A 23451-nucleotide genomic window follows, 5' to 3' on the forward strand; every position below is an offset into this window, starting at 1 on the left:
TTTCATCAGAATAAAGGAGTGTTTGTGGAGCACTGGGCTGAGCTGGGCCGAGGAGCGGGGACAGCCTTTGGCAGAGGCAGAGCTCAGGTACCTGTGAGCACCTGGGGGAGAGGTTTCTGTGTTTTCTCAGCACCTGGGGGAGAGGTTTCTGTGTTTTCTCAGCACTTGGGGGAGAGGTTTCAGTGTTTTCTCAGCACGGAGCATCTCCTGGAGCACGCCCTTGTCCCAGTGCCCAGATGAGAACACAAAGCTGAGAGCCAGACTCAGTTCTTCACTCATGTGCCTTGAAGAGTTTGAGGTCACCTTTGCTTTGTGGAGACAGAGATGGGGGCCTGGGGGTGCCTGATTTCCTCTGGGTGCTGGAGAGAGGTGGTGTTGGAGCTGGGGGAAGGCCCAGGACATCTTAACTCCAGGTTTCCCCTCACATTTCTGAATTGCTTCCCCTTGGGAGCCTGGACACTGAGCCATACAATCATTTAGGTGGGAAGGGACCTTGGGATGTCTCTGAACGTGGGCATTGTCCAGTGAGTTTTGGATATCTGTTGCTCTCAAATCCCCCTTCAAATCCTATTTAAAGCCCTTTCCCTGAGCCCTCCTAGCTCCTGCAGGATGATCCTTTTCTCCCTTTGAAACAGCTGAACCCTGTCTGTTGCCACCAGACCTGGTGTGGTGTAAACCAATCCATGGTCCAAAGCCCCAAAATTCCACCTGCTTGGAGCCAGGTGTTGATCTGTTGGCTCTTCCTGCTTTTCCCCTCATCATTCCCTGCAGCTGGGAGCAGAGAGGAGAGCATCACTTGTGTGCTGTGGTGGCAGGAGTGCCCTTCTTCCTCAAGAACTTGATGTGGGAAACTCAGAATTCCTCAAATGTCACTTCTAAAGCCACTGCCTTCTTCAGCACGTCTGGTTTCCCACTTTTCCAGGATGAGCACATGGAGGGGCTCTTGGAGCATTTTTCCAGGATCCCTTTACCCCACACATGCCCATGTGAGGAGCAGGGCCGGAAGCAGGTTTGGCTTTGCGTGGAGCTGCAAACGTGCAGAATGTTCCTTGCTTTGGATAAAACTCCCTGAAGGCAGGGCTGCAGTTTATCCCTGGAATTTCCAGATTACAGAACCTTTTACCTGTGCATATAACAGCATTGATCTCAGCCTGGGGGAATTGCTCTGTACCTGTGAGCTCTGGAGATGGTACAAATCCCTCAGGATGATCCCTAAGACTGCTGCTTGCAATTTCAGAGTGAATTTTCCATCTGCTCCTTTGATGGATCTGCTCCCAACCAACTGTACCTTAAAGCACACACCTGATAGATTTATTCTCCTTGTTCAACTGCTCCTGTTCCCAAAGTGATTGGGAGATTTGGGATGTAATCCTTCCCTTTGAGAGCATTAGGAGACAGAAAGCTATCATTGCTGAAGGGTTGTTTGGAGTTCATTTTCTTCCACCACAGCCTGTTCTGAAGGGGAGAATGTGCTGTTATTTTTATTTTCTCTCTTTGATTTCATTCCTAATGCTGATGAAAGAGAGACTTGGCAATAGAAGGTGTCTCTCCAAGCCCAGATAAAGCATGGGAGCCACTTCCACACTCCCTGAGGTCCTTGTCTGTTTGCCAGGAGGGAGCTGGCGTGGCAGAGGTGGGTTTGTTCTCCATGGAAAGCAGCAGAACTTTGTGGATGATAACCCCTCATTTCTTAAGGAAAGGGACTCAGGATGAGTATGGATGCACACAGAGAGTTTGGGAACTCTGATTTAGCAGGTGCAGGAGGATCCCTGTGGATTTTCCTCCCCACAGTGCAGTCATGTTCTGCCTCATGGTTGTGCATTGCTCTGCTGAGCTCTGAAGGACCCTAAGTTTAAATTTTCCAGGCTCTGTTCACAAATATGCTGAGAAAGGAGCAGCATTTCCCTAATTTTATAGCAAGATGGGTAGCAGAGGTGTAAGCAGGGAGGAGTAGGTGTGCTCAAGTCTTTGAATATTTGCAGAGTAATGGCTCCACAAACACTCACAGATCAGACCAGCTGGGTTATTTCTAGAAATGCAAAAAGAGGGAGAACCTCAGGTAATTCCCATAACTCCACTGGCACAGGGAGTGCGTGCTGTGGAGCTGAGGAAAGCTGGGAATGCAGCCCAGGCTTTGACAATGTGCTCTGAGCAGCTGAGTTTGGTGGGAGGAGGAGCTGCAGTGTGCAGACCTGTGGTGCCTGAGAATTCAGTCAGGTTGGCATTTGGGAAGAGGCTCTGGTAATTATTGATCTTCTGATCCCCTAGGATCTCTTCCTGCCTCTTTTTCTGTGTGTGTGTAATCAGCTCCATCAGGCAGCAACATTGTGCTATAACATCAACAAGAGTTTTCAGCATGGAGTTTGGTGAGTTTAGAGAACTAAACAGTACCTGGGAGTGAGAGGGATGAGTTGGCTGGAAAGCTCAGCAGCTATCCTGCTTCTCCTCCTCCCAAATTTCTTTTTGGGAATGAAGGGAAATCAGCAGCCTTTTTCCCCAGGGCTGATAAACACAGCCCTGAAGTTTCTCTTGATAAAATCACAGATTGGGTTTTTACTTTGTCTTTTTTTTATAAGTCCTAAATGGCAACGTGTGACAACCTCAGGCTCGATTGAGTTGATGAGGAATAAAGTCTTAATAGTGAAGAAGAGTCCAGGAGTGTGTTTAAAGTGCTCATTTTATCACCAGCACATATTTCATACTGACAGTCCATACTTTTAGCTAATCCCAAGCCATGTGTGGTGCATTTTAAATCCGTCCTCAGCCTGCTCTGGTCTTTCCCTTGTGGTGTTTTCCAGGAGAGCAATGGAGTCACATTGGCAACCTTAGACTTCTGAGCACACAGATGTTTTTAATTCACAACCCATATTTTGAGGTGAGGAGGATGAATTTTGTTCTGTATCAAGGAAGAGAAGGAGCAGAGGAGCCACTGTGGCAGAACAGCTGCTGAGGATCAGGCGTGGCGTGATGGATTTGGCTTTTCCAGGACCCCAGTTGCCATTTTAGGGAGTCCAGTTTGCCATTTCATTACCAATTATGGCTTATAAAAAGCCAAAGTAGCCACAAAGGAATAAGGTTTTGATGCAGTCTTACCTTTGGGGCTCCAGTGCCCACATTTATGATTTCTGTGTTGCCTCAACACCCTGCAGCGTTTGACCCCCCCTTACCCCATGGCGCCCCAAATAAAAAAAACCCAGCAAAGCTTGTTTTCCCCTTGAAGTTAAGCTGATTTTTAGATTCTGGTGGTGTTCAAGTGAGTGTGTGCTTTGGCATTTCTCTCAGGAAAAGCATTATTAGGGCAGCTCATCTCCTGGCCAGCTGTTTGCAGAAAACTGGTGGCAACTGGAGGATCTTTGCAGCCCCCGTGAGACCTGAAATAGCAGGGACTGGCACACACACACCCAGCATGAGCTTTGCTTCCTGCAGAGGGCCTGAAAAGGGGGGGAAAGAAAGAATGAAAAATAAAATTAAAACTTTTAAAAAAATTAATATTATTATTAGTTTTTTGCCTTTGGTTGCTAAAATCCTGCTGCTGGGCAGAGCAGTCCCAGAGGCTGGAGCCTCCCATCTGCCCACAGCCATGTGCTGCCAAGATCCAAGAAAGCTGATTTAGCCTTTTGCTGACTTTTTAGCCGCTTTATCCTCCTGGCTTTCTGAGATTTACGCCACTGCTGTTTGCCAATGTCATGAATTTAAAATCTGCCTTAGTTTTAGGCATTCATTCTGCTGTGCAACTGGGTTGTGGGTCACGTTGGTGGGAGGGGATGGAAATCCCATTTAATCATGGGGTGTTAAGTAAGTGACAACAAATGGCTGTGTATCAATAGCCCTGGGGATTGTGCTTTATTACCCCACATATTTCCCCTCTTCATGATGATTTTTCATGGTTAAAATCAAATTTCCCCTTTATTTTCTCTGACGTGCGTTGAGTACAAGGCTGAAAATTCCTCCTGACTTCTCTTTGCTGCTTTAAGGTGAACTTTTTTGCCTTGGCCCATTTCCAGCTCTCTCTTTCAGCTGAGATTTGCTTCCTCACCTTCTTTCTGGGAATTCTTGATGAGTAGATGAGAAGGGCATTAAATAGATTTAGTGAAAAATGACCGTCACCAGCGTGGATGACTTTCTTCTAATTAAAAATTGAAACGGAAATGAATGAGCTCCTCTTGAGGCCGTGCAGGAGCTGGTGCTAAGCCCAGCTCTATATTCATCAGTGCTGTGGGAAGTCCAGTGTATGAAAGAATATCCCAGAAGCTTCAATACCTTGGAGGATGCCAACAAAGGGGGAGATTTTCTAGTGACAGCATATTGATGTGGCCTAGATTTAAATCTCTTGGCCTAGAGCTGAGTCAGAGATGAATTCCATAGAATCACAGAATGGATTGGGTGGGGAGGGACCTTAAAACTCACCCAGTTCCACCTGCCATGGGCAAGGACACCTTCCACTATCCCAGGTTGCCCCAAACCCTGTCCAGCCTGGCCTTGGACACTTCTAGGGATCTGTGGGCAACCACAGCTTCTCTGGGCACCCTGTTCCACCCTCACAAGGAACAATTTCTCCCAAGAGGCTCCGAACAGATCCTAACTTCAGCATCTTTGCTTTGATGTAACGTGTAAACTTTTCTAGTGTTGACCAGAAATTCCCTCATACACAGCCAGCCATTTAAATCGTAACCAACACAAGTACGTTCCCTTTAAACTTCCTCATGCAATGAATCAAAATTTTCCAGCAGGAAATGAAAGCAAAACACTTCATCTAAAAATTCCTCATCAGCTCTAGTCACCAGAGCAGAACAATGGCGATTACACTCAGTTATGCAGTGCAAATTCCCAGCGCTGCTGCATCCCGGGATCACAGCAGGGCGGGCAGGGAGAGCAGGTGTACGTCAGCGCCTCCGGTTTGGATGTGAGGAGAGGTGGGAAAAACAGGGATCCAGGTCCAGAGCTGAGGAGGTTGTGTGGTCTGGAGCAACCCTACACAACCCTAATGAGGAGCAGAGCGCCTGGAGCAAGCTGTGTGTCCACATCTCATGGATCCCACCACCTTCTCAGGTGATAGCCCAGACGTTGTTCTTTTGAGAGAGGACAATTGCTTTTAAATCTAACCATGTCTTAGGTCACTAGTGGGTCGTTTTGGTTGTGTTGCCTGACTGTGTGATTGTTCTCTTGTAGGAATGGCAGAGCTTCACCCTCCCAGCAGCGATGACAGAGACTGACAGTGCTACGAGTCCCTTCTGGCTCCGTCTGCACGACGGCTGCTGCCTCTGCATATTCATTGGATGGTAATGCAGGATGTCGGCAGCCGCGGTAGAGTTTGGCTCGGTCCCACTGCGTTTTTCTTCTGCCGGTTGTGACTCTGAATCACCATGACAACGCTGTGACACTTCCAGCAAAGGTTGCCCGCGGACCAAGGGTGGGCTGGGGGTGGGCGAGAAGGTCAATGATCGAGTCTAACGGGGTCAGAAGTTGCGCCTGCAGCAAAACGACCGTGGAAGAGCCGCCGGCACGGCAAGAAGATGAAATTCCCCTTCCATTGGCTTCTTGTTGAGCAGGCACAATAACATTTCCCTTCGAGAGGTTCGCTGTAAAAACTCTTTTGGTTATGGCTACTGATCCAACGTGATTGCGCGCGCGGCGACTTTGGAACTCATGACTGGCTATACGATGTTGCGCAATGGGGGAGTGGGGAACGGAGGCCAGCCGTGGGTGTTGAGGTGGTCCAGTCGGATCCGGCTCACCTGGCTTAGCTTCACCCTCTTCGTCATCCTCGTTTTCTTCCCCCTCATCGCCCACTACTACCTGACCACCATCGACGACGCGGACGATGCCGGCAAGCGCATCTTCGGCCCCCGCACGGGCAACGAGCTGTGCGAGGTGAAGCACGTGCAGGACCTGTGCCGCATCCGCGAGTCGGTCAGCGAGGAGCTGCTCCAGCTCGAGGCCAAGCGGCAGGAGCTCAACAGCGAGATCGCCAAGCTCAACTTGAAGATCGAGGCCTGCAAGAAGAGCATTGAAAATGCCAAGCAGGACCTGCTGCAGCTGAAGAACGTCATCAGTCAGACTGAGCATTCCTACAAAGAGCTGATGGCTCAGAACCAGCCCAAGCTCTCCTTGCCCATCCGGCTGCTGCCAGATAAGGACGATGCAACTTTCCCCCTGCCGAAATCCAACAGGAACTGCAGGCTGCACAACTGCTTTGACTACTCACGCTGCCCGCTGACGTCTGGCTTTCCAGTCTATGTCTACAACAGTGACGATTACCCTTTTGGTAGTTCCTTAGACCCTTTAATTAAACAGGCCTTTGAGGCGACTGTCAGAACTAATGTTTATGTTACTGAAAATGCAAATATTGCTTGTGTGTATATAATTTTAGTGGGGGAAATGCAAGAGCCCGTAATGCCAAAACCTACTGAACTAGAGCAACAGTTGCACTCTTTGCCATATTGGAGGACTGATGGACACAACCATCTCATCATCAATCTATCGAGGAAGTCGGAAACTCAGAACTTCATTTACAACATCAGCACGGGGCGCGCCATGATCGCCCAGTCCACCTTTTACGACGCCCAGTATCGACCGGGCTTTGACATCGTGGTGTCACCTCTGGTCCACGCCATGTCCGAGCCCAACTTCCTGGAGATCCCGCCCCAGGTGCCGGTCAAGCGTAAGTACCTGTTCAGTTTCCAGGGGGAGAAGATCGAGTCCCTCCGCTCCAGCTTGCAGGAGGTTCGCTCTTTCGAAGAGGAGATCGAAGGCAACGCCCCGGCCGACTACGACGACCGGATCATCACCACCTTGAAGGCTGTTCAGGACAGCAAGCTGGATTTTGTTCTGGTGGAGTTCACGTGTAAGAACCAGCCTAAGGCGAGTCTGCCCACTGAGTGGGCTCTGTGTGGAGAAAGGGAAGACAGACTAGAGCTACTGAAGCTTTCTACTTTTGCACTGATCATCACCCCCGGGGACACCCATTTAGTGATCTCCGCCGGGTGTACCATGAGACTGTTTGAGGCTCTGGAAGTCGGGGCCATCCCGGTGGTTCTCGGAGAGCAAGTTCAGCTACCCTACAACGACGTGATCCGGTGGAACGAGGCAGCCTTAATCATACCAAAGCCACGTATCACAGAAGTGCACTTTCTTCTGAGAAGCATTTCTGACAACGATCTCCTTGCCATGAGGAGGCAGGGCCGCTTCTTGTGGGAGACCTACTTCTCCACCTCCGACAACGTCTTCAGCACAGTCTTAGCCATCATAAGGACTCGAATCCAAATCCCAGCTGCTCCTATCCGAGAAGAACCCGCCGTGGAGATCCCCCACCGGTCTGGCAAAGCTGCTGGTACAGACCCCAATATGGCAGACAATGGTGACCTGGACTTGGGGCCTGTGGAAACAGAGCCACCCTACGCCTCTCCCAAATATCTCCGCAATTTCACCCTCACCGCGATGGATATCTACAGGAATTGGAATTCTGCCCCGGGGCCTTTCCACCTCTTCCCCTACACTCCCTTTGACCCCGTTTTACCATCAGAAGCAAAATTTTTGGGGTCTGGGACTGGATTTCGACCAATTGGCGGAGGAGCAGGTGGCTCTGGGAAGGAGTTCCAGGCTGCTTTGGGTGGCAACGTCCCGCGGGAGCAGTTCACGGTGGTGATGTTGACTTACGAGCGGGAGGAAGTGTTGATGAACTCCCTAGAAAGGCTCAATGGTCTCCCCTACTTAAACAAAGTTGTGGTGGTGTGGAACTCTCCCAAGCTTCCCTCCGAGGATCTCTTGTGGCCGGACATCGGCGTCCCAATCATGGTAAGACAGATGTAGCTACAGTGGGCTTGTTCATGGTGGGGTTTGCATGTTGGAGTCGTCTGTGTCAGCTCAGGTTCAGTCCTGGGGGATGGCTGGAGGTGTCTGTACCTCTTTTGGGTATTTTTATCAGTGGGGAAAAACAAGAGGTGCCAGGTATTTAGCACTCAGTGAATGAGAATTGCTTTTGAGGAGCCTAATGTGAATTTTGGTGCCTAAAGCTAAAGATTGTTGCTCGTTGGAAATCTTTGCTTAGGCTTTTTTAAGTGCCTCCCTGTGAGGATAGTTGACACCTTATAAATTCCTAAGTAGTAACTGTTTCTGCACTTTGCCAGATGAATTTTTTATTAAAACAAAAGAGGGACCCACTGAATTAGTGTCGACTGCAAAGACCTCAAAACTCAATTCTCACATTATGTTACAAGGGTTGGCAGAGAAGAAATTACAAGCCAAGGCTGACATGACTGTGAGAGCTTCCATGCTCCCAAGGTTGTAGCTGACTTTTGCATATATTTGAGTTGATTATTTTTTTTTCCTCAGCCAAACCGAAGAAGTGACACCTTCAAAAGCCAACATTCATTTTCAGACCCATGAAAAATGTACTCACTTGGACATTGACTTGTAAGGAGTGAATTCTACTCCAAATTTTTATTTATTTTAGGTCTTCCTTGTCATCCCAGCATAACCTCCTTCACTGGCCGTTGTTAAAAATCAAAATTAAATATGAATCTCCCCTCATAAAGAGAGCAAGGGCAGAGAGCTGCTAACAAGAACTGAGTGCTCTGAATCTGGTTGTGTTTAGAGGACAAATGGAAGGATAATGCCTTACAAATTAGGGAAGGGAAAAATAAAAGAGGGAGATGGTGCTTAAATACACAAACTGCGTGTGGTTTATGTGACAGGATGCTACTGAGCTTAATAGCAATGTGAGCTTTATGCTGCATGCAAAGAGATTCATTGATTTAATATTTCCTTTTATTATTATTGTGATGAATAAATCCTTCTGCTCACATTTAAAAACCCTTATGGTCCGGGAACAATGAGGAGAGAAAATTGCTTGGTTAATTGCGAAATAATCTTTCACATTAGTGCTTTTGAACCTGCGAATTCTACAAAATCTTTGCATTGTGTCTGCCGAAAAAACCGCGTCCTCCTTCGGAGCGGGGATTGTTCTCCTTGGAGCTGCTAATGGGTGTTATTTGTGAAAGAAAAATGCATTTGTGTTGATGGAAGATAATGGCTTTTTGTACCTGGCTCTCATCTGCACATCTGTTGTGTTGGAGCCCTGCTGGTTTTTTGGGGACTTGACACACACAGGAGTTGCTTTGTGTCATCTTCGAGCCACACGCTGTGGGGAATGTTGGGGACCAACATTTGGGAGCCTGTGCGGTTCCAGAGGAGGGAATTGTTGTGGGCCTGATCTGGGGAGGTGGATGGTGACACTGTGGAGTGGCTGGGTCACAGGGACATTCTGCAGGTCCTTTCTGAAGGTGTGTGTTGGTCTCATAATAACTCTGCTTTCTTCCCGTTTTGCTAAATCTCAGTTTTTAAAAGAGCCCAAATCTGGGATTTCTCACAGGAGGGTTAACCCTGAGCAGCTTCCAGGCATCCATCCCTCTGCTGCTAAGCCCATCTCCAGACTGGGTGTTTAATCCTGTTGGGAGTTTGTCCCACTCCTCTACAAGGATGGTTTGGTGTGGCAGTGATGGAAAACTTCCCTGTTGGGAGTTTGTACCATTCCTCTAGAGTTTGTACCATTCCTCTACAAGGATGGTTTGGTGTGGCAATGATGGAAAACTTCCCAGTTGGGAGTTTGTGCCAAGGATGGAAAACTTCCCAGTTGGGAGTTTGTACATTCCTCTACAAGGATGGTTTGGTGTGGCAATGATGGAAAACTTCCCTGATGGGAGTTTGTCCCATTCCTCTACAAGGATGGTTTGGTGTGGCAATGATGGAAAACTTCCCAGTTGGGAGTTTGTGCCAAGGATGGAAAACTTCCCAGTTGGGAGTTTGTACCATTCCTCTACAGTTTGTACCATTCCTCTACAGTTTGTACCATTCCTCTACAAGGATGGTTTGGTGTGGCAATGATGGAAAACTTCCCTGTTGGGAGTTTGTCCCATTCCTCTACAAGGATGGTTTGGTGTGGCAGTGATGGAAAACTTCCCTGTGGGAGTTTGTATCAAGGATGGAAAACTTCCCAGTTGGGAGTTTGTACCATTCCTCTCTACAAGGATGGTTTGGTGTGGCAATAATGGAAAACTTCCCTGGGCTTCATCAGACAGTGAGAAATCCCAAAGTCTGCTCTGGAAAAGGGTGGCAATAGCACTGGGAGCAGAGGTGAGGCTCTGTTTGAGCCTTGCTGGCTGAGCAGTGGGATGGGCTGGCCAGAAGAAGAGGCAGCTGGGGGTGTGGGAGTGGCAGGAGACACCAGCCAGTGTGTGCCAGTGTCAGAAGAAAGTGAGGAGCTGTGATTCTGATTTCCTTATGAGGGAAAAAAGCTCTTTTGATGGGGAATATCCAATTCTCTCAGATCTGCCAGTGCTGCTGCATCTCTGTGTAACAAATACGTTCCCAGTGACTTTGGGATGCAAGGAATTGCTCTGTGTTCAGGTCCCAAAGCACAGAGCTTTGTGGGGAAACTTGAGGGGGAGAAGAGAAGGGGATGAAGGTGGATTTGGGCTGTGATTGAAGTGGGTCCAGGCACCACCTGGCTCTGAGGAGCAGCACAGCAGCAGCACATGTGTGCCAGCATGATCCAGGATCAAAGCACCTGGAGCCAGAAGGTCACTGAAGGAAACCCAGCCTCAGAAAGATGAGGAACTGCTCCAGTGAGTCCAGAGGAGGCCATGGAGCTGCTCTGGATCCAGGCTGGGAGAGCTGGGGGGGTTCAGCTGGAGAAGGGAAGGCTCCAGGGAGACCTCAGAGCCTAAAGGGGCTCCAGGAGAGCTGGAGAGAGACTTGGGACAGGGGATGGGGGGACAGGACACAGGGAATGGCTGCACACCACCAGAGGGCAGGGATGGATGGGAATTTGGGAAGGAATTGTTCCCTGTGAGGGTGGTGAGAGTCTGGAATAGAATTCCCAGAGAAGCTGAGGCTGCCCCTGGATCCATGGAAGTGTCCAAGGCCGGGTTGGACAGGGCTTGGAGCAGCCTGGGATCGTGGGAGGTGTCCCTGCCCATGGCAGGGGGTGGGATGAGATGGGCTTTAAGGTTCCTTCCCACCCAAACCATTCTGGAATCCACATGAACCTCCTGTGTGCTCCAGGGCAGTGGAGCTGGCACTGGAAGAGGTTTCCCACAGAAGCTGTGGCTGCCCCTGGATCCCTGGCAGTGTCCAAGGCTGGGTTGGACAGGGCTTGGAGCATCCTGGGATAGTGGAAGGTGCCCCTGCCCACAGCAGGGGTTGGCATGGGATGATCTTTCAGGTCCCTTCCAACCCAAACCATTTTATCATTTAATGCAAATTACAAGCTAATGAGACAAAGCAATGTAGCACGTTCAAGAGCCTTTGGAAGCAAACCAGAGCCCTGAACCCCAGCAGGGCCTGCTGGCAGCAAGAGATGTGTGGCTCTGGGCTAGCAGAATTCCCCAAAGGAGAGCTGGAGTTCTCCTTCCTCCATGTGTTGATCTTATTTATTGATGTGCTCCTTGAAACAGCGTTTGCAAACTGCTCTGCTTGGCTGTGATTTGGGGCTTGTCCTCCCAAGCAGAATTCTTTTCCCTGGTGGGCTGGGAATTAATCAAGAGCCAAGCTCAAAGCTGCATTGAAACTTTGAATCTTTCATGGATAACGAGATAAACAGGGCTACAGAATATATTTGATTTAAAAAAAAATACTTTGATTTAAATATAGATGGCATAATTTACTAAAACATCAGTAAAATTCCTAAGCTGCACAGGAGTCTGATCAAATATTCTGTCCCTGTCCCCAGCCTGAAGTGAGTAGGTGGAAATCCAGTGTAATGTGAAGTAGTTTGTAGTCACTCAGGTCTGCCCCTGGAACAGATGCTGGCACTTTACCCTCACATTTAAAGCTGTAAAAACTCTTCCCATCTCCCATTAGTTGGGATTGCAGCAAAACCCAAAGGCTGTGAGTGAGAAATCTTGTTTGTGCAAGCTCAAAACCTGACTTTTCCCCAAGTGTCTGTATCTCTAGCACTGCCTTAGGAGACCTCCCCAGGACAGGAGTGTGACAGTTCCAGCTCCAGCAGCCACACCACAGCCACTGCTGAAGTTCTGTGTTGCCCAGAGGAGCTGTGGCTGCCCCTGGATCCCTGGAAACATTCCAGGCCAGGCTGGAGGGGGCTTGGAGCAGCCTGGGCTGGTGGAAGGTGTCCCTGCCCATGGCAGGGGGTGGAATGCAATGAATTTTAAGGTCGTTTCCCACCCAAACCATTCTGGGATTTGAATTTCCAGCTTGCTTTGCAGTAAACTGTGTGGGATAAAACCCCACCTGCTGCATAAATATAATATAAAAATATCCAGCACATTAGTGATTGAATTGTTTTGGTGTGATTGACCGGGTGAGCTTTAAGGTCCTTTCCCACCCAAACCATTCTGGGATTTTGTGATTTGGGGCTAAACCTTATTTAGCCCAAAGCAATATTTTCACAACCTCTGCTCACATTCCAAGATGTGACAGCCAGATCTTGCAGCTGCTCTCCCTCTGCTGGGTTTGTGAGGGCCCTCAGTGGCTGGAAAAGCCCTGCAGCAGTTTGGTTTCTCCTCCTGCTGGGGGCTGAGGTGGGCTGGGAGTGCTGGAGGCATCTCTGAGCGCTTAGGCTGGGTTCAGTGCCAGCTCCTGTGCCTGCCAGCAGTGACTAATCCCTTCCTCCAGCTTTGTTCCAGAATAAGTCGCCGCCTTTGATCCCTGCAGCCACTTCCAGTGGTGTAACATCCTTTGCTGCTGGCCTGGTGGCTGGCTGAGAGGGCTCATTCCATTCACAGCTGCTTGTTTGAAAAGGAATCAGCTGTGGAAAAGGGCTCATCTGGAAGCTGCTGGGCTTGCAGACCTGTTTGGCTGCGCATGGAATTTGTTAATCAGGAGCAGGCTGGCCAGGGAATGCTGTCCTGACTTTCCCTTCTCTTTGGGCTCTGTGAATGTGCTGGCTCTGAAGCTCAGATGCCTGAGGTTTGCACGTCCTTTCCAGCAGAAGCACTCAAAGGGTTTTTCATATCTCCCTTTTAAGGAGCACGGCAGGGTCTGTAGGTGATGCTTCTGAGGAGGAGGAGGAGGGCAGAACCTGGACAGGCTGGTGGCCATGGTGGCACAATGAGCTTCTCTGCTTGTCCTTCAGCAAGCAGCTGGATCCTCAGGCTTGGTTTTCTGATAAGAGCAGCACCAACCTTCCAAACTAACCAGGAGCTGGAGATGAGCTGCAATGGTGTGTGTGATCCAGAGGGAGATCATCCCACTGACCAGGAGTTAAAAAGAGAATAAAACCTCCATGCTGATCAACACCATCATTTCAGTCAATCCTTTCCCTTCCTGGGAGCTTTGCCTAAATTCCAGCTCAGGGCCTGGTTCAGCTTGGTAATTCAGCATTTACCAAACTCCTCCTTGCTGATGTGACTTGTGCTTTTCTGGGCCAGCTCACCTGCAGGAACTCTTCGGTGAGTCCCAGCTTTATCCTGCTTTTCCCTGCCTTACTTGGACTCACAGCTCTTGTGTTCCAAATCAGGAAAAACCCAACTTTGCTTTGAGGTCCTGGATTACATTTGGGAGTGGGGAGCTCCAGGTTTACTTCCAGGAGGAACAATTCACACAAAAGCAGCTGAGAAAATCCCCATTTCTTAGCACTGAGTCACTTCCCACAGGAGATTTGCCCCATCCCTGGGATGAACAGCCTGTAGTCAGTGCACCAGCATTACCAGCAGTGTATCCCAGGTTTGTGGGCTCAGTTTCTCCACGGGAGCAGTTTCAGAGGGCAGGGAGATGTTCCACAGCAGTGCTGGGTGCTGCTGTCAGGTTTGCAGCACCACCTGCTGCCCGCGGAGCCGGCACTGCCGGGGAGGCAACCGAGTTCTGAAATCCCTGTGAGTTTCACCATCTCCATATGTGGTTTTTTCTGTTGTGTAGCAGCAGAGGAAGGAACAAATTTGCTGCTTAGTTTACCTGGGAATCCTAAAATCCAGATTCTTGTCACTGCAGAGCCCGAGCAAAGGTGCAGCGATGTGTGACCGCGGGATGATAATGAACAAGCAGTGCCGACTCCTGGGAATGTGCACTTGGAATATTAACTCCAGCACCCTCCCAGCCCTCTCTGCTACTGCCTAGAGCCATCCCTTCATTCTCCCCCTGCCATGTGCTGGTTTGTGGTGGCTTTTCCACAGATAAATCCCAGCTCTCCGAATCCCCTTGGCTCGGGATGCAGCTGATGGGGTGGGTGACCCGAAGGAAGCGTGGTTGGGGCACTGGAATGGAGAATCAAGGGAGGGAAGTGTCCTTGCATGGTGCTGGGGATGTAACTGGGTGGGTTTTGTCACCTGTGAAGGTGTCACAGGGGCCAGTCCCTGTGCTGAAGCCATTAACCATCACCACAAAAGCTGCCTGTGCACCTCAAACTCTCCCTGTTTGCAGCAGCTCTGTCACAGCTACTGGGGACAAAAGCAGCACGGCAGGACTTGGCAGCAGGGGCAGGGCAGCAGCAAAACCCACACTGATTTTCCAGGGCTGCATTGCTGCTACTTTTAGGGTTTGAATTGTGACCTGTTGAAATACCAACAGAATGCCAAATGTCCCCAAATTGTGCCATGTGCTGGTTTGTGATGGCTTTTCCACAGATAAAACCTTCCTGGAGCTCCAGCTCTCCTACCAACAGAATACCAAATGTGACTTGTTGAAATACCAACAGAATACCAAACGTCCTCAAATTATTCCACTGGGACAAGCGTGGGGGGAATGGAGTGTGTGGGTGCATTTTCTCTCTTTTTTTCCTTTTGTTTTCACCTACTTTTCATCCTCTGTGACTTTGTGATGATGGAACTGAGTGTTGACATCCACTTCCCATAAAGTCCCAGAGCCTGGATATCTGCATTTCCTTTCTTCCCAGGCTTTTATCTGTCCTGGTGGAGCAGTTCTGCTGTGCAGAGCCATTTGATTGTGCATTCTGCACAGGCTGCCTTATTTGTGAAGACAGCCCTGTCTCCCAGAGTGGCCATAAGTTGCTGTTGTGCCACAGGACACGGATGGATCCCCTGGCACAGGAGCAGGACTCGCTGAGGTCAGGAATTCGGGTAATAAATAGAGAGGAAAAAAGAAAATCTGTGTTTGCTGGAACAGGAGGGACCTCGTGGGGCATTGGGACACCAAAGAGGCAGCTGTGAGGGACATGAGGAGGTTACAGAGAGGAAGGTGCCTCTTGGATATGAGGTTAGGGAAGCAGGAGACAGGTTTTAATCACTGCTTGTTGCTGAGTGTCTGATGGAGCTCCCAGCTGCCTCCCCAGGCCCTGTGGATCGATCAGCAAAGACATTGCAGCTCTCAGGGAGAAGGGGGTGATTTACTCCCAGGGTTTTGGGACATTCTCCTGCCCCTTTTCCCCACAGTTCCTTCCCCTTCCCTCACCTGTGCCTGGTGAGGAAGCAGGTGCTGCTCTCTTACCAAACCCATGGATGCTTTTTTCCCATTTTCATGAAGTCAAACTGTGGTTGGTGATAAAGCCTGATGGGTCTCCCTGCCCTGCTGGGCATATGGAGTGCTCCCCTCTCCAAAAAGCAGCACCTGGATTTTCCTGGACTTCTGGAGAAGTTTCATCTCCTGTGAAAAACCATGGAGAACAGGTGATGGAGCAGCTGGATTCAGAAGCAAGGGCTGCAGTTTGTTTTCCCCTTGTCTCCAGAATCCCTGGAATCAGGTGTTTCCCTGCAAGCCCCCAGGGAGGATGGAGCTTTTTCTGATGACAGTGAGGGGATGTCATCTTAGAGCCTATGAGAAAATCAGACACTTCCATTTATTTAAAGCTTTTAGTTAATTCATGAAAATCTGTGTAAGTCCTGTAAAAAAAAAGTGAGGATTTTTTTTCCTTCCCCTGAAATTGGCCAAATTTCAGCATCAGCAAGGAGCTAAGGGCACTAGAGGGAAACTGAGGCACAGAGAAAGCCACACCTGGTCACTGAAATATCCACTTGTATGTTTCCATATAAATTCACAGAAATCCTGTTTTCAGATTTTTAGAAAATCTGTATTCCCAGATTTTCTAACAGCAGAAAGATGGGAAATCTGAAGCTTTTATCTTCCCAGATAACACTTTCACATCCAAACAGTTCAGCAAAGTCTTCAGCTTCCTGAATGCTCATTTGAACTGAACTCTGAGGGGTTTGAGCTTCATGGAGGGAAGAGAGATGGGTTTTGTTCTTCACACTGAAAGCATTTGGGGCAGGGAAGTTCCATTTCCAGCCTGGTCATGGCTTTGATCTCTGAGCTGCCCAGAGCCTGGCTGGTGGGAGCCTGGCTTATCTCTGTGATAAGGGACAGCCACTTCTTGGCCTGTGACAGGAGAGAGCTGAGAGGGAATAAAAAAAAGCTTCAGGGCAGCCATAAACTGAATAATTCTTTCCAATAGGGCTCATTTTCCTCTTGCTCTCAGTGCAGGTGATAACACAAATTGCTTTCAAACCACTGGTATTAATTCGGTTCATTTTACCAGAAATTTATAAAAGGAATTGTTTTGAATTGTGACTCATTTGTGTGATCTCTGTAATTTCTAACACATGCTGGTCCTTAATTCCCAACCCATACTGGTTTGTGGGAGTCTGGATTCATCCCAGCCATGTGTTTGGCACTAATTATTGATGGAAGCATTTTTTCCTCCTGGATTTTGTTGGAGCAAGTATTAAAAGCCTTGGGATAAATCAAGCTTTGAAGGGCATGACATTGCCCATGGCTTGAGTCCTCTGCTCTTCTGGGTAGAAGAGTGATGAGCTGGTGTGAGACATGGACCAGGTAAAGCAGGATTTAGTCAAGGATTCCAGCAATTAGGATCCAGAAACTGAAGTTTATGAGCAAAGGGAAATTCTGTAGAAACCTGTCTAGACCTGGTATCCAGACTGGCTCTGCCACCTGGAGGGAAAATTGTGTGTTTGGGGAAGATGCCTCTCCCTTTATTTGGCCACCTTCAGGGGGACATCCCTGCCCTGTCCTGTGCTGTTGGAGCTGATGGAAATTGCAGTTCTCCATGAGTTGTGCTCCTGGAACAGCAGGAACAAGGGCCAAAATTCCCATTTGGGGATTGTGGTGTGGGTGCTGGGACAGTTCCATAAAGGAGCTCTCGTCCCTCCACGATGGATTTGAGGGCAGGCATGCTGGCAGCAAAGCTGTTCTCATTTCACCCAGAGCTTCCCCAGTGAGATCTCAGCCTTCTCATCTCAGAAGTCCCTGGAAGGCTCCTGCTCTGGAATCCACCTGGAAGCCAAAAGTGAGTTTATGTGCCTGAGTGCTTTATGGTTGCTGCTCCCAGGCACATAAACATTAATAAATCCACTGTCCTCTTCCCATCAAAACAATAACCTCCCTGCAAACTTGATGGCTTCTTGGCTCTGCTTCTGTATCAGACTCTATATTCCAGGTTTTTAGTAGCTGCTCAGTGAGTTACAGCCTGACTCCAATTCCCTCCTCCCTTTGTTGGGCTGTGATGTTCATTTGGATGCCCTCAGATACAAATTTTTGCACTGAAGCTCTTGTGGGATGGGTCAGAGCAGCTTTGAAATGCTGGGAACATCTCGGAGCATCCTTGGGTGTGATGTATTCCAAAGAATGAGACGCACCAATGGGAACAAATGTACAAATAATGGCACCTGCTCTGTCAGGTGTTTTGTTTTCCCGCTGTGGTGGAAATCCTGTCTGACAGATCTCCAGGAGGAACCTGCTGAAGAAGTGATTGCACAACAATACAGAGGATTTGCACTGACGAAAGCCTCTGGTAATTAAAGCGGCCGGGCTGTCAGCCAAAGAGCAAAGTGTGGAGAGATAAGCTCTGCCTCACTTGGTGAGCAGAAAGGAGGTATTTCCAATAATCCCCTGGGACCACAGCCCTTGGATTTCCAGCACTCTGCTGCTCCTCTCTGCCTCTCTGCTGTGCATTTCCGTGGCTCCAGCATGGAAGTTGTTGGATTTCCTCCCATGCCACGGCCTGGTGCTGCACGGCTCTGATGTCCTGGCAAGGGGAGGAGGCCTCAGGGGTGCTCCTGATCCCCCTCCTGACTTTTCCATCTCCTGTCTCACAGATGAGATGTGACAGCCCCTCTCAAATCCACCCCAAGCTCCCCGTCTGTTTGCTGCCAGACTTCTCAGCAGGGATCAGGGGACTGGCAATGTGCCTTTTCCAGGGAAATCAGAAGTGCAGGAATTAGCTGAGGGAGATCTGGGCTTTCAAACTTCAGAAGTTTTGGGGTTTTGATTCTTTATTGAAATCTGGTTTTGGGGAGCTGCAACCTGTGAATGGTTCTTGGGCTCTTGTGTGGCTGTTCCAGGCTTTCCTTTGGCCCTTCCAAGGGTAACAAGGAGCTCCTACCTGGCCTGACACAGCTCTGGGTGCTCCACTGGACAGTGAGGCAGGCAGGGAAAATGAAGATTTTTGCCAAAATAAGGCCAGGCTTCCCCAGTCAGTTCCTTGTGCAGCTCTGCCCTGCCTGGTGCAGTGGCAGCTTCCCTGTGATTCCCAAAACAGACCCAGGAGATGGGAGCCAGTTCAGAACAAGCTGCTGTGCTCCTCAGGCTCTCTCTGCTCCAGGGATCTGCAGCTGGCCCAGCCAAACTCCTGCTGAGTGCCAGGGCTCTGAGTTATGTCAGACAGGAGGGTGGGACCTGTCCCCAGGCTCACTGGCTGCACACATCATTCCTGAGCTGTTGGTGTTTGCCAGGCTGGGAAGTTTTTGCTGCCCACAAGTGATTTGAATCCCTCATCCCTGAGCTCCAGGAAGGATCACTGCACCTTTTAGATGGAGTTAGGAGCTGCTGCCTGCCCTCTTTTTGTGTGCTCTCTTTCTCAGCATTGGTCCCAAATGGCATCTCTGTATTTTATTTGATATTAGCAGAGTGGGTTTGGTACAGGCAGTGTGAGGAAGGTGTCCCCATTTCATCAGAACATCAGAACCTCTCTGCTGTTAAAATTGCCACTAAAGCAGCCAAGGGGTACTTGGAGAGGAAGAAGAGGCACAGAGGATGAAGCTCAGAGTTGACAAATAACAGTGTGCAGATGTCCTGGTGGTGCTGAATCCCTGCTGGGGACACCCCTGCTGCCATCCATTGTCACCCTGGGGTGTTCCAGCTCTGGCACCTGGGACTGAGCAGAATTCCAGTGGAATTTTCAGGCCTTGAATACCAAGACAGGATTTGCCAGGTGAAAACAGCCAGGTTGATCCAGCTGCAGCTTGAGAGAGAATTGAGAAAGAACAGTGACATCTGTCAGGACATCACACGTGGCACACGCTGGGGCACCTCCAGTGCCAGGCTCAGTTTGGGGACCCTTGTGGCAAGAGAGACCCTGAGGGGCTGGAGCACGTCCAGGGATGGGAATGGGGCTGGGGAAGGGGCTGGAGCACCAGGAGGGGCTGAGGGAGCTGGGAAAGGGGCTCAGCCTGGAGAAAAGGAGGCTCAGGGGGGCCCTTGTGGCTCTGCACAGCTCCTGACAGGAGGGGACAGCCAGGGGGGTCGGGCTCTGCTCCCAGGGAACAGGGACAGGATAAAAGGGAACAGCCTCAAACTGTGCCAGGGCAGGCTCAGGTTGGAGACCAGGAGGGATTTCTCCATGGAAAGGGTGGACAGGCACTGGAAGTGCCCAGGGCAGGGCTGGAGTCCCCATCCCTGAGGTGGTTTTAGAACATGTGGATGTGCTGGGTGTGGATCATGGATTAATGGTTTGATCCCCTTTGATCTCTCCAGCCTTAATGATTCTGTGATTCCATCAGGACATCATTGGGAATTGCCCATTCCACTGCAAAAAAACCTAAAAATTTGGGTTATCAGTATCAAAACTCTCAAAAGACTGAGCTCTTTCTTCTTGAAATGACTTTTTTTTGGCTTCCCAGCAAACAGCAGCTCATAAATCTGGCTCCTGGTCCCAGACCTGCCAGTGGAAGTTGGATCATGAGCTTTGCACTCTGCAGCTTTTCCCTGTGAGCTTTCATGAAAAGCACACACAGGAATTTTGGGAAGTTGAGAAGGGAATGAGCTGCAGCAGTGGAAGTATTGGAACATGACAGCGTGTTATCCCAGGGACCTTCTTTGAGCCAAATAATTACAATTAATTGTAAAATAAATCTAATTGGACAGCCAGCTCCATGTGCATCTCTAATTGCACAGCCACTAACAGCAACACACAGAGAATAAAAATCAGTATCTGCATCCCTTTCATGTTAAAAGGAGCATCCTTCTCCTTTCCTTTCTCTGGGAAGATGCACAGCTGCTCCTGTATGAAAATGAACAAATAATCAGTTTTATTTGGATCTCAAGCTGTTTTCTCCTCTCAGAGATGAGCGACCCACTGATCTCAGCTGAGGAGTTTAAAGGGAGACCAAGTGTTTGCACATTTTCTGTGCATGGACACAGCATCATAAAAAAAGCCTTTCCATGGTATCTTCCTGTGTGGTTTTGTTCTCAGCAGGGGATAATTTATGCTGGGTTTTATGTTGCATTATTTAATTACACGTAGTTTTAAAATGCCTCTGTTTTGCCAATTTACATTCAGCCTGCGCTGCCTTCGGATGGCTTTGGAGCTAAATACCCTTCTGATACCTCTGGAGATGAGTCTTAAAATAGTCTATAAATCCTTTTAATTCAGAGTTAGAAAATGCTCTAAGTCAGAGGTAGCAAAGCTGGGGGTTCAGGGCATAAAGGAGGGGCTGTGGCTGTTTCAAGGTGAAGAGGAAGGAGCAGGGAATAATTAATACAGGAGAAAGGGATAACAGTAACTTCCCAATCCATCTTTACAAGGCAGGATTAAAGGGAAAACAAGAAGGTGAAGAATTGCCAGGGGAAACCACTGTAAAAACCAGGGACAGCTCCTCAGGCAATGCATGACTGAGGAAACATCCTGCTAAGAGTGTCAGGGCTGGGCTGGATGCTCAGATAAATGGATTTTTTTGAAAATCCAGAGGATTTCTATGGGATGGGTGAGGACTGGTGTCCCCCTTGGACACCACAGCTCCATCCAAGCACGTCCTGGGACTCATCCAGTCCTGGAACAAAGCTGGGAATGGTGAGGGTGGTTGGTGGGGACAGACCAGTCCCGAGAGGAGCACATCCCCTGTGGCTTTGCCTGGATGCAGGAGGATCCAGGATCTCCCTCAGGATGGATCTGGATGTGCCTTTAGGAGCTGAGGTCCCAGCCATTCCCATTTATTGATTTATCAGGATCATGTTAACCCCAGGGTAACACCCAAATATCTTTGTCCTAACAAACACCTCAGAGCTGCTTTTTGTGCATCTGCGCTTTCACCTCCACATCCCAAGTTTTTTAAACATTCATTATCACAAACACAAAAGAACATCTATTTTTTTTTTTAATTTTTTTTTTAACAAAATGCCAGCCTGCTCAGTCAGATCTGGCAGTGTGTCTGGAAGGAGCTTTGACACCCAGCTCACACAGTGTCAAAGTGCAGGGCAGCAATTCCTGCTGGATTTGCAGCTCATCCAGAGCTGCCACCAATGCCCTGGAGCCCCGTGTTGTGCCAGACTCATTTCCTCGGGTTTTTGGGTCTGTCTTGGGAAAAAAGAGCGTGGTTTTGGGGAGGAAAGGCATCATCCCAGGGGCTTGGCTCTGGTGGAAATGCCATGCTGGCATCCCATCTCCTCCCTGCCCATGAGCCTCACATCGTATCGAGCGAGGCCAGATTATTTTATTTCTCATGAAATGAAGAACTCCTGGCTGAGCCAAAGGCCTGGATCTGTGCTGCTGGCTTTGGAAAGCAGGATGCTGGCCAGCAGGAGCTGGATGAATTTCTGTCCTCTGAGGGTTTTCTCATGGTGGGAGTTGAGGTTGGCAGGAGGGAGAAGGTTCTGCCTGGGCAGGGCGGGACATCAGCGCCGCTGGGTGTGAGGCTGCACTTGGAAACCTTCAATGAGCAGCACCATGGTTGTCCTTGGTAGGGGCAGCCAAGCAGATTTGAGGTCTGGGCTGAGAGCCACAGTGATCCCTGCCAGCTTTTGTGGAGCAGCTCAGCTTGCCCAGAGCAGGTAGTGATAAAACACTGAGAAAATGGAGTTTAAAATGTGGCCGTGGTCAGGCTCACGGGATTGACTCCAATGTCATCTCACTGGGAATGGGCTGCAGAGATCTTGGGTGGCACCTCTGGTGATGACAGAGCTCCTTTGGCTGCTCCTTGGCACCTGCCCTGGCAGAGAGCTTGGCTGCTTGTCATGGAGCCAGCGTGCCTGGACTCAGCCTCTTCTCTCCTTCCACGGAACGAGACAGAGCTCAGAGACACCAGGATCAAAGCAAAGGGAACCTCAGGGGTGTAGTTTCCATATGGAGCCTTGCCCAGTGCCAGAATTCCTGCTGGAGCCAGGATGTTGAGAGAATCACAGAATCATTCAGGCTGCAGAAACCCTTCAGGGCATCGAGTGCAGGCTGTGCCCAATCCCCACCTTGTCACTGAGTGCCACATCCAGCCCTTCCTGGGACACCTCCAGGAATGGGGACTCCAGACCTCCCTGGGCAGCCCCTTCCAATGCCCAACCACCCTTTCCATGAGGAAATTCCTGCTCTTTACCCAGCCTGAGGCTTTGTCCCTGTCTGACACCCCACGTTTGTTGCTTGGCTCAGTGCAAACTCGTTCTGAGAGCTTCACTTCCAAAAAAAATGACCCAGCTTCCAGGAGATGCTGTTTGGTGGCACCAGGCAGAGTTTTTGTCTTCCTCCTGCCCATCTCTGGTTGCATTTGCAGAGCAGAAAGTGCCAGGCTGATCTCACACCTCAGCTGCAGAGGAGCAGGAGTGGGAATAAAGGATGTGATTTATTCAGTTTATGGATCTGCACGCCCTTCCCTCCTTCCAGGGAGTGTTGTCAATAACCCCAGCACTTGGGCCTGATGTGTAGAGGGAAGGGACTCTGGTGGATCTCAGTCTGTGGGTCTCAACTGCCAATCCAGGCAACTTTCTTAATAAAAACATGTCTGGATTTGGCTAAATTCAGTTGTTGGAAATAAAGGATGAAAATTAAAAAATTCAGGAGTTGAAAAGAAATGTATGTGACAGGGTGGCTTCAGGGATACTTGGGACTCATTGTTCCCTTTTCCCAGATTTGCCACCTCCCAAAGTCCTCCAACAGAGCCCTCCCTGACCTCTCTTAAGCCTCATTTGGCTGATTTTTAATTGATTTCTTCCCCACATGTGCACATAGGAGAGCTGGAGAAGCCTTGGCAGAGAGGAAGGAGGGTGGGAAGGGACCCAGCTCAGCTGGGAAGGAGGATGTGGGTGGGATGAAGATCAGCAATGGTGGCACCTCTGGAGCCAAGTTCCAAGCCTGGGCTGCTCAGACTGATCACCCACTGTGAGAAATGGATTTATAAATAATTCCCAAAACCTGACAGAAGGCTCACACAGTTTTGTACATCTGGATGCAAACTCTGAGATGAGGTGAGCTGCCTTAGCAAGGCCATGGAATAGAGATAAAATTGTTGAGAGAGAGATTGAACCAGGAACAAGTTTCAACAAGTT

The 23451-nt window shown here is 49.4% G+C and overlaps 1 protein-coding gene across 10 annotated transcripts in view; it reads left to right on the forward strand.

Moving 5' to 3' along the window:
- The window catches only part of EXTL3 (exostosin like glycosyltransferase 3), a 150171-nt gene that overhangs the window by 112737 nt on the left and 13983 nt on the right, over window positions 1–23451 (forward strand). For all 10 annotated transcript variants that reach the window (XM_077176476.1, XM_077176478.1, XM_077176474.1 and 7 more), the window contains one exon: window positions 5170–7794. In XM_077176476.1, the coding sequence (XP_077032591.1) occupies window positions 5647–7794 (2148 nt within the window). In that variant the 5' untranslated portion in view covers window positions 5170–5646. The remainder of the gene's footprint in view (window positions 1–5169; window positions 7795–23451) is intronic.

Source organism: Agelaius phoeniceus, chromosome 3, assembly GCF_051311805.1.
Source record: "Agelaius phoeniceus isolate bAgePho1 chromosome 3, bAgePho1.hap1, whole genome shotgun sequence".
Classification (NCBI taxonomy): Eukaryota; Metazoa; Chordata; class Aves; order Passeriformes; family Icteridae; genus Agelaius; species Agelaius phoeniceus.